Genomic DNA, 12592 nt, shown 5'->3' on the forward strand with positions numbered 1-12592 from the left:
ATGTTATAGAAGTTGAGTTCTTCTGTATTTTTTCTCTTGTTGTAATATTACTCCATCTGTTCCAAGAACCAATTCTCCTTTATTATTCTTGTTTGGAACATGACCAAAAAAATGCTTTTATTGTCCTAACGTTTATTCTGATCTTTAACTCACTTGGGCTTTAGCCTTTCATTACAAGTCTAACAGTTTACAAACATAAAATGCATATGTGCTCTTTTTTTAAAAAATATATATATATTTATTTATGGCTGTGTTGGGTCTTCATTGCTGCGTGTGGGCTTTCTCTAGTTGCGGCGAGCAGGGGCTACTCTTTGTTGTGGTGCACGGGCTTCTCATTGTGGTGGCTTCTCTTGTTGCACAGCATGGGCTCTAGGCACGCAGCCTTCAGTAGTTGTGGCGCGCAGGCTCAGTAGCTGTGGTGCACTGGCTTAGTTGCTCCGCGGCATGTGGGGTCTTCCCAGACCAGAGCTCGAACCCGTGTCTCCTGCATTGGCAGACAGATTCTTAACCACTGCGCCACCAGGGAAGCCCTACATATATGCTCTTTAAGTAAGTATCTTTTGTGCATTTACTGTGTATCAAATGCTGTGGATTTTAAGATGAAATCATGACTCTTATCCTTAGAAATGTCAATATAAATTAGGTGCTTATATAGAAAAGAGAGAGAATTGCTAATGGAGGACTGAAGCCAATGGAAAAGATTTTGATAGAGTTCAGGGAGAGTTGGGAAAAGCTATACAAAGACAATTATATTTTAGCTAAGTGATGAAAATGGCTAGGGATTTATCAGATGAATAAATGTGAGGGTTGGAAGGAAAGAGAAATAGGAGCAGACATTCTAGACAGGAGAATAGAAGGAACTGATGAGATTTAAGAGCTGTTTCTGAGTTGGAGTTAACAGGATTTGGGGACTGATTTGGTGTGGAAGTTGGAGACGTGTTAAGTCTAGGGTAGTGACAAGTTTTCTAGCTATGACAGCCAAGGAGATGATGCTGTGATTAGTGATTCTGAAGTAGAGTGTACATGTATAGGTTTGTCAGACAGAGATATCTAGCAAGCTTCTGGTAACACTTGCCTAGGGTCCAAAGAGATGCTGAGATAAATGTTTAGGGAGTTACTATCTAGTAACTGAAAATCGTTTAAGAAGATGAGCTCACTCAGGAGGAAGTATAGTAGATGTTTCAGATTGGTGGCCTGATAGTGAATAAGGACTCCAGGTTTATTTCTTAAAATTTTGAATTATTTGCAGTCTGTTTATATTTACAAATATGAAAATTCTTCATAAAAATCTATATTCCAGACTCTTCTTGAGAAAAGAAAATGAAAAGGCCTGACAGAATAGTTGGCATTGAACAGTGCCTTTCTTCTTTAGGTGCATGCACCTTCTAGTTTGCCACATTCCCCATCACCTCTTCTTATGTATTAACATGATATTATCTACCTGACTCCTATAGCATTTACATTCGGGATTTTGGGTGTTGTGTGACCAAAACAGTTCCAAAAATGGAACCCTGCAGTGGATGTTGGAAAAGGTGAGTAGTCGAGAAGGAGGCCTCACTGACCGAATGGTGTATGAGAAGCCAAGGGAAGAGAAAGTTTTAAGAAGTCCTGGTCAGCTGTGTTAATAACTAGAGAAAACAAAAAGATATTCAAAGGTCATTAGTGAGAGCAGTTTCAATAGAATAGTGAGCTTGAGAAGTAAGAAATTAGAGCAAGTACAGACTACTTTAAAAGTATCTCTGGTGGGGAAGAGAAGACTGTTCTGTGTCATACCTTCTGTTCTGTCTGCTTAAAATCAGATTTCATTAGCTAATTCTCTGTGCAGCCCCAGTGGTTTCTTCAAAGGTCTAATGTGGCTGGGAATCAGAGGTAATGATGGCAGGAGGGTAAGTTTCATGGATGGGGGGGGCAATGAGGAGAAGATGGATTTTAAAGTATCACAGGAGATGAGGCTAGGGAAGTGGGCTGGGATTAGATTGTGAATGGCCTTTATCTTCATGAAATTAGAATTGTGTGCTGAAAGCAATGAAATCCAGTATCGTTTTTAGGTAGGGTATGACACAAATTTGGTTTTAGGAACATAATTTTGAAAATGGGGCTGGGGAGAAACCAGTGGCAGGGAGATCATATTGTAAGACCTTTTAATAGATGTGATTGCTTAATAGGCTGATTTGAAGCATGGAGGGGAATGGAGAGAATTGACCAGATTTAAGAAATATTTTTGAGTTAGATTTAAAAGAAGATCAGGAGGGCAGGGTTCATGTTTATTTTGCATATTGCTGTGTCTTACTAACATCTGGCACAATTTCTGGTGATCAATAGATGTTTTTGAGAATGAATGAATGAATATCTCATACTGTATTGTTAGAATTTCCTCTCATCCCCTTGAAATTGTTTTACTTTCTGGAGCTTCCTTTTTGGGATTGTGCCTTTTTTTTCCCCTAAACTCTAAGAAAGTAGTTTTCAGTCAGTCTGGAGTATATAATTAAGTAGGTCCAATTTTTCTTTTCTTTTAAAACTATTTTTAATTCTAAGAAGTATGGTCACCTTTTTCCTATTGCTTTTGATATACACCTAGTTCTTGCCTGTTGGTTGACTTAAAAACATAGTAGCAATCTTCACTATTTTCTGAAAGGGGAAATTGTCACTATAGCAATTTAAGCATCTGTAGAGTGCTTGATTTTTTTTTTAAGATTTATATATTATTTATTTATTTTTGGCTGCGTTGGGTCTTAGTTGTGGCACATGGGATTTTCATTGAGGCATGTGGAATCTTTCGTTGTGGTGTGCAGGTTTTCTCTCTCTAGTTGTGACGCACAGACTCTGTAGCTATGGTGCGTGGGTTCCAGAGCACGTGGGCTCTGTAGTTTTGCGGCACGTGGGCTCTAGTTGAGGCAGGCAAGCTCAGCAGTTGTGGCACACGGGCTTAGTAGCCCCGCGGCATGTGGGGTTTTAGTTCCCTGACCAGGGATGGAACCTGCATCCCCTGCATTGTAAGGCGAATTCTTTACCACTGGACCACCAGGGGAAGTTCCAGGAGATGCTTGATTTTAACAAATGAACTTAATAGCAGTTGTTGATGTAGTGAACATGCATCAGAAAAGCATCACGCTGTTAATACATTTTGCGTATCATTTCACTTTTCTCCTTTAAACTCTACTCAAGTGCACATAAGCATCCTTACAGCAGGACAAAAAGCTACCATTTTGAATGCCTACTGTTTGCCAGACCTAATAGTATGCGTTTTATGTCCATTACTTCATTGAATTCTTTGATCAGTTACATTTTACAGATAAGGGATCTGACTTTCAAAAGAATAAATAACTTGTCTGTAATCACAGGTAAGTGGTAGAACTGGAATTTTGGTTCAGATTGTTGTTCTCCAAATGTGTGCTCTTTTTGCTATTATATATTTTATGTTTATGTGTGCGTATGTACCTGTATTTATATACACACAGACATACATGTATATATGTACATATAGGTATATATATATTTCACTATTAGATTTATCTTATTTTCATAAATATTTATTTCTCCATATCCAGTTTCATTTGAACATTATCTCACTTCAACTTTTCATATTTCTCTTATTTTGGATTTTCTCTTACAATTTTAGCCTGTAATACACACAACTCTCATTGTTTAATAATGTTTTAATTCCAAGTACTTTGAGATGGTCTTATAACAGTAAAGAAAATAAGTTTATCCATTACTGATTTATATTTCTTAGGTTTTGATGGACATGTTTGATCAGGATGACATAGGCTTGGTTTCTCTTTGTGAAGATGAACCTAGTTCTTCAGGTGAATTAAACTACTATGACCTTGTCAGAACTGAAATTGCAGAAGAAAGACAGTATCTACGGGAACTAAACATGATCATAAAAGTGTTTCGAGAAGCTTTTCTTTCTGACAGAGACCTGTTTAAACCTTCTGTAAGTACCTTTTTGGGTTTGAAATTCTGTCTACCCCAAAAAGTCATATAGTAGCTTAAAATCATAAATAGTAACTTCATATACTTTATGAGTATGTAGAAAAAATATTGTTTTATATAGTATTGTGGGGTTGTTTAGCTTTGTCTATTTTTCATTTTCTTCAGATTTTTTGTTGAAGTATAGTTGATATACAATATTATATGAATTAAAGGTGTACAACATAGTGATTCACAAGTTTTAGAGGTTATACTCCATTTATAGTTATTATAAAATATTGGCTATATTCCCCAGGTTGTACAATATGGTAAGTCCCCTACATACATACCTTCAAGTTGCAAACTTTCAAAGATGCAAACATGCCCCTGTATGCCAGCTGTTGTACTGTACTACTGTACTTTTCAAGGTACTGTACTGTAAGATTAAAAATGTTTTCTTTATATTTTGTGTTTGTTTTTTATGTATTATTTGTGTGAAAAGTATTATAAACCTATTACAGTCCTGTACTGTATAGCCGATTGTGTTAGTTGGGTACCTAGGCTGACTTTGTTGGACTTATGAACAAATTGGACTTACGAACCTGCTCTTGGAACGGAACTCGTTCGTATGTAGGGGAATTGCTGTACATCCTTGTAGCCTATCTTACACCCAGTAATTTTTACCTCCCACTCGCTCACCCTATATTGCCACCCACACCCTCTGGTAACCACTAGTTTGTTCTCTTTATCTGTGAGTCTGCTTCTTTTTTGTTATATTCACTAGTTTGTTGTATTTTGTAGATTCCACATACACTTGATATTTGTCTTTCTCTGTCTGACTTAATTCATTTAGCCCTCCAAGTCCATCCATGTTGCTGCAAATGGCAATATTTCATTTTTTTTCTTATGGCTGAGCAGTATTCCATTGTGTAAATATACCACATCTTCTTTATCCATTCATCTGTTGAGGGACACTTACGTTGCTTCCATACCTTGGCAGTTGTAAATAATGCTGCTATGAACATTGGGGATATTGTGTGTTTTTTAATATGTGAATTGTTATACTAATATATAATAAGTGCAGTGACAATGAAAATTAGACACAAAATTAGGGGGATTACACTGGAATAAAATCTTTTTCGGGCTTCCCTGGTGGCTCAGTGGTTAAGAATCCACCTGCCAGTGCAAGGGACACGGGTTCGAGCCCTGGTCTAGGAAGATCCCACATGCTGCGGAGCAACTAAGCCCGTGCGCCACAACTACTGAGCCTGCGCTCTAGAGCACGTGAGCCACAACTAGTGAGCCCACGCACCCTAGAGCCCATGCTCCGCAACAAGAAAAGCCACCGCAACGAAGAATAGCCCCCGCTTGCCACAACTAGAGAAAACCCGCACGCAGCAACGAAGACCCAACACAGCCAAAAATAAAAAATTTAAAAAATAAAAGATCTTTTTCTGCTGTGCAGTATTTGAGATTTATAGTCATTCATTTGAAGATGGTGAAGTGAAAGAAATGTATGGTCTAGAGAAGAAAGACTTATGCTTTTTCCTGTCTTTTGGTAAGTACTTTAGGGTGTAGTTTAAAGTTTTACTGGTGGAACTTTTGAAGAATAAAGGTTTATACAGAATGTCAAATAAGCAAAGGCAGAGCTCCACTGTTGGAAGACAGCGTAGGAATGGGGTGAGTAGGATGGGGATCCAGGGAGACTTGTCCATGTTTTTCCTACCTCTCTAGGTTCTGAAGTCCACTTTAAGGAATCTAGCTAGACAAATACTGTTTTGTGGGGGTGGTGGGGGGTTAAATTTAGATTTATTTTTCTTTCCTTCATTTCTCATGTGATCTGTTTTTTCTTAGATGTCTGAGTGTCTTTCACTTTATTTTTTTAATGACCTTTAAAATTTTTATTTATATTTTTTATTTTTGGCTGCATTGGGTCTTCGTTGCCGCGTGCCGGCTTTCTCTAGTTGCGGCGAGCGGGGCCTACTCTTTGTTGTGGTGCACAGGCTTCTCATTGCGGTGGCTCCTCTTGTTGAGGAGCACAGGCTCTAGGTGCACGGGCTTCAGTAGTTGTGGCGCACGGGCTTAGTTGTTCCGCAGCATGTGGGATCCTCCCGGACCAGGGCTTAAACCCGTGTCCCCTGCATTGCCAGGCGGATTCTTAACCACTGTGCCACCAGGGAAGTCCCTGAGTGTCTTTCACTTTAAATATTTGGCTTTTCTCTTACTTCCTGACTTCCTCCACCAAATAACTATTACATGAGTTAATAGAAGTGATGCTCAGACACAGCTGGCCGAGTGCTTAAGATTAGGAACTGATTTAGCTTTTTTTTCTTTTTAAAACATTTATTTATTTATTTGGTTGCACCGGGTCTTTGTTGTGGCATGTGGGATCTTTTAGTTTCAGCATGTGGGATCTTTAGTTGTGGCATGTGAACTCTTAGTTGCGGCACATGGGATTTAGTTCCCTGACCAGGGATTGAACCCGGCCCCCTGCATTGGGAGCACGGAGTCTTAGCCACCGGACTGCCAGAGAAGTCCCTGATTTAGCTTTTTCATTCTTAAGGTGTTTTTGATTGGCTTTTATCCTTTTTTAAAAAATGCATATTTAGTTTAACATTTGATAATAACTCCTACTGGACACACTGCCTTAAGTAGTCAACATTTTATGTTTTTTAAAGTACTCTCCTATTTTGTGTGACCCTTAACAATTCTCTGAGATAGGTAGGACAGGTATTATCATTTCTAGCTTACCGGTGAGGAAATTGACATAAAATAGTTATGATAAGTTCTGGAGGTTGAACTTGAATTTTGGTTCTTTCATACCACAGTATAATTGGGTTTTGTCTATAGTGGTTTGAAAAATTAAAAGCTTAACAAATGCTGTTAGCTAATAACAATTGCTGCTAGCTAATATTATCCTCGTTGCCGTTTCTGTGTCCCGTCAGTTTTCATTCCTCAGGAATTAATTTTTATGGGTCTCTTTTCACTGAATTTGTGCTGATTTGATAGAAAATTTTTATTATAATACTGAAGGGTCAAGAGAAAGAGAGAATCCCTTTTCTCTATCTCTATATCTACTATATTTTTTCAGCATAGATGAGACTGTAAACTTTTGAAATAAAGGCCATCTAAGGTCAGAGCATAGAACTCAGTAAATATTTGATAAAAGAATGAATGACTCTTGATCTTAATTTACTCCTTTGGGCCCTACTCCTATGTTTTCAGAAAGCTCACATTTGTGGAAGGCCTAATATATGCCAGGAGCATTTTATAGAAATCATCTCATTTAATCCTCTTAAGAACTTTATGGATAGGTATTAATATACCAGCTGTGTGACCCTGGGCAAATTACTTAACTGCTCTGTGCCTGTTTCCTCATTCGTAAAATGAGGATGATGATAGTATCTATCTAATAAGGCTGTTTTGAAATTACATGTCAAGTAATCAATACTTACAGTAGTGCCTGGAACATAATAACAAGAAATGTAAACTGTTATAATTATCATTATTGTCCTAATCCCGGGTCACTCATCTAGCAAGTAGTGGGGCCAGGATCCAAACTCAGGTCTGTCAGGTTCCTTAATCTGTGATGCTTTCATTACAAGATGCAGAGTGAATAAAAATAGTTGGCCATAACCTGGATAATCAGTCATATGGTGTTTTTGTTTCCAGAGGACTTAACATGTTTTAACCCAGATAAAAGTCACACCTGAGAGCTTGAATGAAATCTTTAATTCCTCCTCAAATTCAAGAGACAGGCCACATATTGTGAAACCAGTTTGTGTCTGGATTAGGAGTCAGATCTTCATTTTGATCCCAGCTTTTGTCATTAACCAGCTCTGTGAGACCTTGATCAAGACTTTTAGCACTTAGCCAATTTTAAAATACTCAAATGCCAAAATTCTTTATGTAAAGAGTTGCTTAAATCATCCACCATATGAGATTTACAGTAAATTTACTGGAAAATATAGATTCTATATAGTTTTGTTCAATAATTCTAAATCTAATCCAAGAGGTTTTTAAATTTCTCTTCTTTATTCATGATTGACTTTTGCTGTAATTTGGAATATATTCAATATTTTATGTCTTGAAATATACTGGTATGTGATTGGGTGAAAATAATATCCTTAACACTTACATTACTTATATTTAGTAATTCTTAAATGAAATTCTCAAACTGACATGCCTTACTTAACCTTCCTTTTTTTTTAGGATATTGAAAAGATTTTCAGTAACATTTTAGATATACATGAATTGACCGTGAAACTTTTAGGTTTAATTGAAGACACAGTTGAAATGACTGATGAAAGCAGCCCTCATCCCTTAGCTGGAAGCTGTTTTGAAGATTTGGCAGAGGCAAGTTTACAAAACTGTTTTCTCATTAAAGTCCTAAGTGCTGTATTAAGATATTGGTAAGATATTATTTGTGAAAATTAGAAGACACTGCTGGCTGCTATAAAAAATACTTATGATTTAACCAATAGCAAACTAAAATTACATTGTCTTTATGGTGACACTTTATAGTGTAATTATGATAATATTTATAGCAAAAGTTGATAGACTAGTAATGTTTAAGTTTTTTTTTGTTTTTTTTTTTTTTTTTTGCTGTACGCGAGCCTCTCACAGTTGTGGCGTCTCCCGTTGCGGAGCACAGGCTCCGGATGCGCAGGCTCAGCGGCCATGGCTCACGGGCCCAGCCGCTCCGCGGCATGTGGGATCTTCCCGGACCGGGGCACGAACCTGTGTCCCCTGCATCGGCAGGCAGACTCTCAACCAGTGCGCCACCAGGGAAGCCCAAGATTTTTTTTTTTTTTTTTTTTTTAATGGCAAGTGCATTTAAGGTGAAAGAAAAGAAATTTTATTGACCATAGCTGTTTAGCTTTTGTGGATTTTAGTCATAATTTCCAAAAATGAAAAAGGAAGTTTATATTTTTTTCCCAAAGTGCAAATCATATTTTTGTTCATCAAATGATTATAAAAATAACGTAGCTCATTGTAAAAATATTCAGAAAAATATAGATGAATATAATAAGACAAAAATAACTTCATTTTATAATACCTAGAGATTAGTTATCTTTATAAGATTTATTTATCTTTATGAACATTTGTCTACATATTCATACAAACCTGTGTATATTTACAAAAATAGGATCTTACTATTTTATAACCTGCTTTTTTTCACTCAATATCTTGAATATTTTCCATGCCAATAAATATACTTCAACACAGCTTTTAAAGTCTGAAAGTACCATGTTCTATGGAGACACTATATTTTAACTATTATTATTAAGGATGTAGGTTTTTTCAGTTCTTTTTGTTATTGTAAACAATACTGTAACAAACATATTTGTATAATGCCTTCATAGCCTAGTAATTATTTTAGGATGCAGTCCTAGAAATGGAATTGTGGTACTAAAGACTAGGTACATTTTTAGAACTTTGAAACATTTTGCCAAATTTACTTCCAGATAAGTTCCAGTATATGCAGGCCCTCTTTTTACCCATATCTTCACTATCCCATTAATTTTTGTTATTACCCCATTAATTTTTGCTAGTCTAGTAGGAAAAAACAATATTTCATTGTTCTTTGATTTTTCTTTTTTTTTTTACACTAATGATGTTATACATCTTTTCATACTCATTGGCCATTTTTATTTCTTCTGGAAAACAGGTATTAAAAGTGCTTTTTTCACATATCATGTAAATTTGCTAGTTTTATAATCTCTTCCTAATTTTTCTGAAAATGTAAGTCACTTTAATTACATCCATTTTGTAGACAATGGAACTGATAGTATAGAAATACTCAGTTACTGATGCCTAACCGAGATATTCAGGCTTGCTCTGAAGTTTTTTAATATTGTGATATCGTAGCATATTAATTTGTAGTCTGTTTGCTTGTTGTACTCTTAAAGATATCATGGTTCAAAAACATGTATTAAAAATGTATTTTCTAATTTTTATTTTATTTTTGTGGTAAACATATAACAAAATTTGCCATTTTAACCATTTTAAGTGTACAGTTTAACAGCATTAATTAAATTCATAGTATTATACAACCATTACCACTATCTATTTCCAAAACTGTTTAATCACCCCAAACAGAAACTCTACTCATTAAGTAATAACTCCCTATTCTTCCCTCCCACATAACCCCTGGTAACCGCTAATCTATTTCTGTCTCTGTGAATTTGCTGATTCTAGATATTTGATAAAGGTAGAATCATTACAATATTCTCTTGTGTCTGCTTATTTCACTTAGCATAATGTTTTCAAGGTTCATCCATGTCATACCATGTATCAGAACTCTCTTTCTGTGACTAAATAATGTTCCGTTGTGTGTATGTACCACATTTTGGTTATCCGTTTATTTGTTGATGGACTCTTGTGCTTTTTCCACCTTTTTGGCTATTGTGAATAATGCTACAGTAAACATTGGCATATGAGTATCTGTTTGAGTCACTGTTTTCAGTTCTTTTGAGTATATACTTAGGAGTAGAATTGCTGGGTCATATGGTAATTCTTTGTTTAGCTTTTTGAGGAACTGCCAAACTGTTTTCGACAGGGGCTACACCATTTTGCAATTCCCACTGGCAGTGGACAAGGGTTCCAATTTCTCTGCATCCTTGCCAACACTTGTTATTTTCTGAAAAACATACTGCATTTTTAACATACAAAAATGAAACAAATCTTAGTTCTAGCTAAACATTGGAGATGTTGATTATTATAAAATAATAGGAATTTATTTCAGTATATACATGGACAAAATATGGGCAGTTTCTGTTTTGTTAGTTTACTGTATGTTAGTCTTTGCTTTCTTTTTCTAATTTTGAAAAAGTGGAGAGTGGATAAAACAGTGGGAATATCACTTTTTGCTTCCTTTGAAAATAATCCTCAGTGTAAACTCATTTCAACCTAGGTAAACCTAACTGAAATTTCAAATCCTGGCCTTATTTTACTAATAAGTACACCTTTTGTTTATCTGGGGTAAATGTGCGTATACATTTTAATAGTTTGATACTTGTGACCACAAGTCAGTGACCTAACTTAAGACCAGTAGCTTCTTGTCATCCATTGCCCAAGGTCATTACTTACATTTATTAAACATTTCCAAGCTACAGCCATAGTCATTATTTGGCCCTGAAATAAAAAAAATTCTGAAACCTAATGGAGGACTTAAATAAAAATTTGCCATTAAGTAATCTGTGCCATATTAGTAGAAAAGATGTTCTTTTAAACCTAACACGTTTTCCTTTTTAAAAATAAATAGGAACAAGCATTTGATCCTTATGAAACATTATCACAGGATATTCTTTCACCAAAATTTAATGAACATTTCAGTAAGTTGATGGCCAGACCTGCAGTGGCTCTACACTTTCAGGTAAACTTAAATTGAATGTTATTTTTAATAAAGCAACTAAAGAAATATTTCACCAGTCCTTCAAAATCTGTTAATTGTAAGCCTATTCTAGGTTGTTTTCTGTTTTCTGTCTTGAGTTCTTTCAATTTGTCCTTAATGTGGAAACCTTTTATAGAATACCATCACAAATACTGATTGACTAGAAAAATCTGGCACATTCTGGATCTGAGATGTAGAGATGAATATGGAGAGCTATTTCAGGATCTTATTCCCTACAGGAGATAAAACCAAAATCATGAAGAGTGGAGAATATCCTCACATATATTCATACAGGTTTCTCTATCAGGCCTGTCATTTAAAGGAGATAGATATATTAATGGAGAGTATGCAAGTTAATTGGTTCAGTAATGCAGTTAGATAAAATGAGAGTAAGTGGAGAGAGAGTAAAAATTATATTTTTACTCTCTCAACACTTAAAGAAGGTAACATTGGCATTGATGATCCTTGACTACTACTTCCTGCATTTAGACTGGCTCTTCTCCCTTAGCATATGAATATGGTCAAATCTTTATTGTCCTAAAACAAGCGAATAAATAAACAAATCTTTGTCACTCTAGCTCGTCCCCTTTTTGTTTTTTCCATTTGTCGCCAGTTGTCTTCATATTACTTTTTATCATGCTCCATCAAACTGCTACCATCTGTGTTCTAATCAGGATGTAACACTAAAAACTGCCCTTGACAGTGAACTTAACCACCAAATCCTGTGGATATTTTGATTCCATATTTATGTCTGTAGTATTTATTAGTACCCCTGTTGTCCTTTTTGACTCCTATGATACTACTTACACCTAATTTTCATCTTCTCTGGTTTCTTCTCAGTCTCCGTAGTTGCAAGTGTTACCCAAGTTCTGTTAGCAGCCCCTGCTGTTCTATTCCTCTGTGCTATCCTTCGGTGACTTTATCCATGCCCTTTGCTTTCACCTATATTCTGGTGACTTCCTATTTGTATTCTCAAGTCATAACTTTCTTTTGAACAGTGGATGTATGTGTGTGTATGTATATACTTTCGTATAACCAGCCGACCTTTAAACTAATTCATTTGAATATCCTACGAGGACTTCAAATATAAATGTTCAAAACAACTTACCTGCCTCCCTCCTTTACTGTGAGTTCCCATTATTATCATCTTCTACTTCTACTCTACTCAAAAACTTGTCAACTTGGAATAAAAGGTACACTTAATTCTCAAAATTTACTTAATTGAAGGAATAATTCTTTAAGTTAAATCTTATATATTCCTATAAACCATGAAGTAGGCATTAG

General features: G+C 35.8%; 1 protein-coding gene across 1 annotated transcript in view; it reads left to right on the plus strand.

The window, feature by feature from the left end:
- Positions 1-12592, plus strand: part of SOS2 (SOS Ras/Rho guanine nucleotide exchange factor 2) — a 99667-nt gene that overhangs the window by 35444 nt on the left and 51631 nt on the right. Inside the window, exons 5-7 of the mRNA XM_082845702.1 lie at positions 3734-3937; positions 8125-8268; positions 11180-11290. Of these exons, the coding sequence (XP_082701828.1) occupies positions 3734-3937; positions 8125-8268; positions 11180-11290 (459 nt within the window). The remainder of the gene's footprint in view (positions 1-3733; positions 3938-8124; positions 8269-11179; positions 11291-12592) is intronic.

This window comes from Leucopleurus acutus, assembly GCF_964270905.1.
Source record: "Leucopleurus acutus genome assembly, chromosome: 1".
In the NCBI taxonomy this organism is placed as follows: domain Eukaryota; kingdom Metazoa; phylum Chordata; class Mammalia; order Artiodactyla; family Delphinidae; genus Leucopleurus; species Leucopleurus acutus.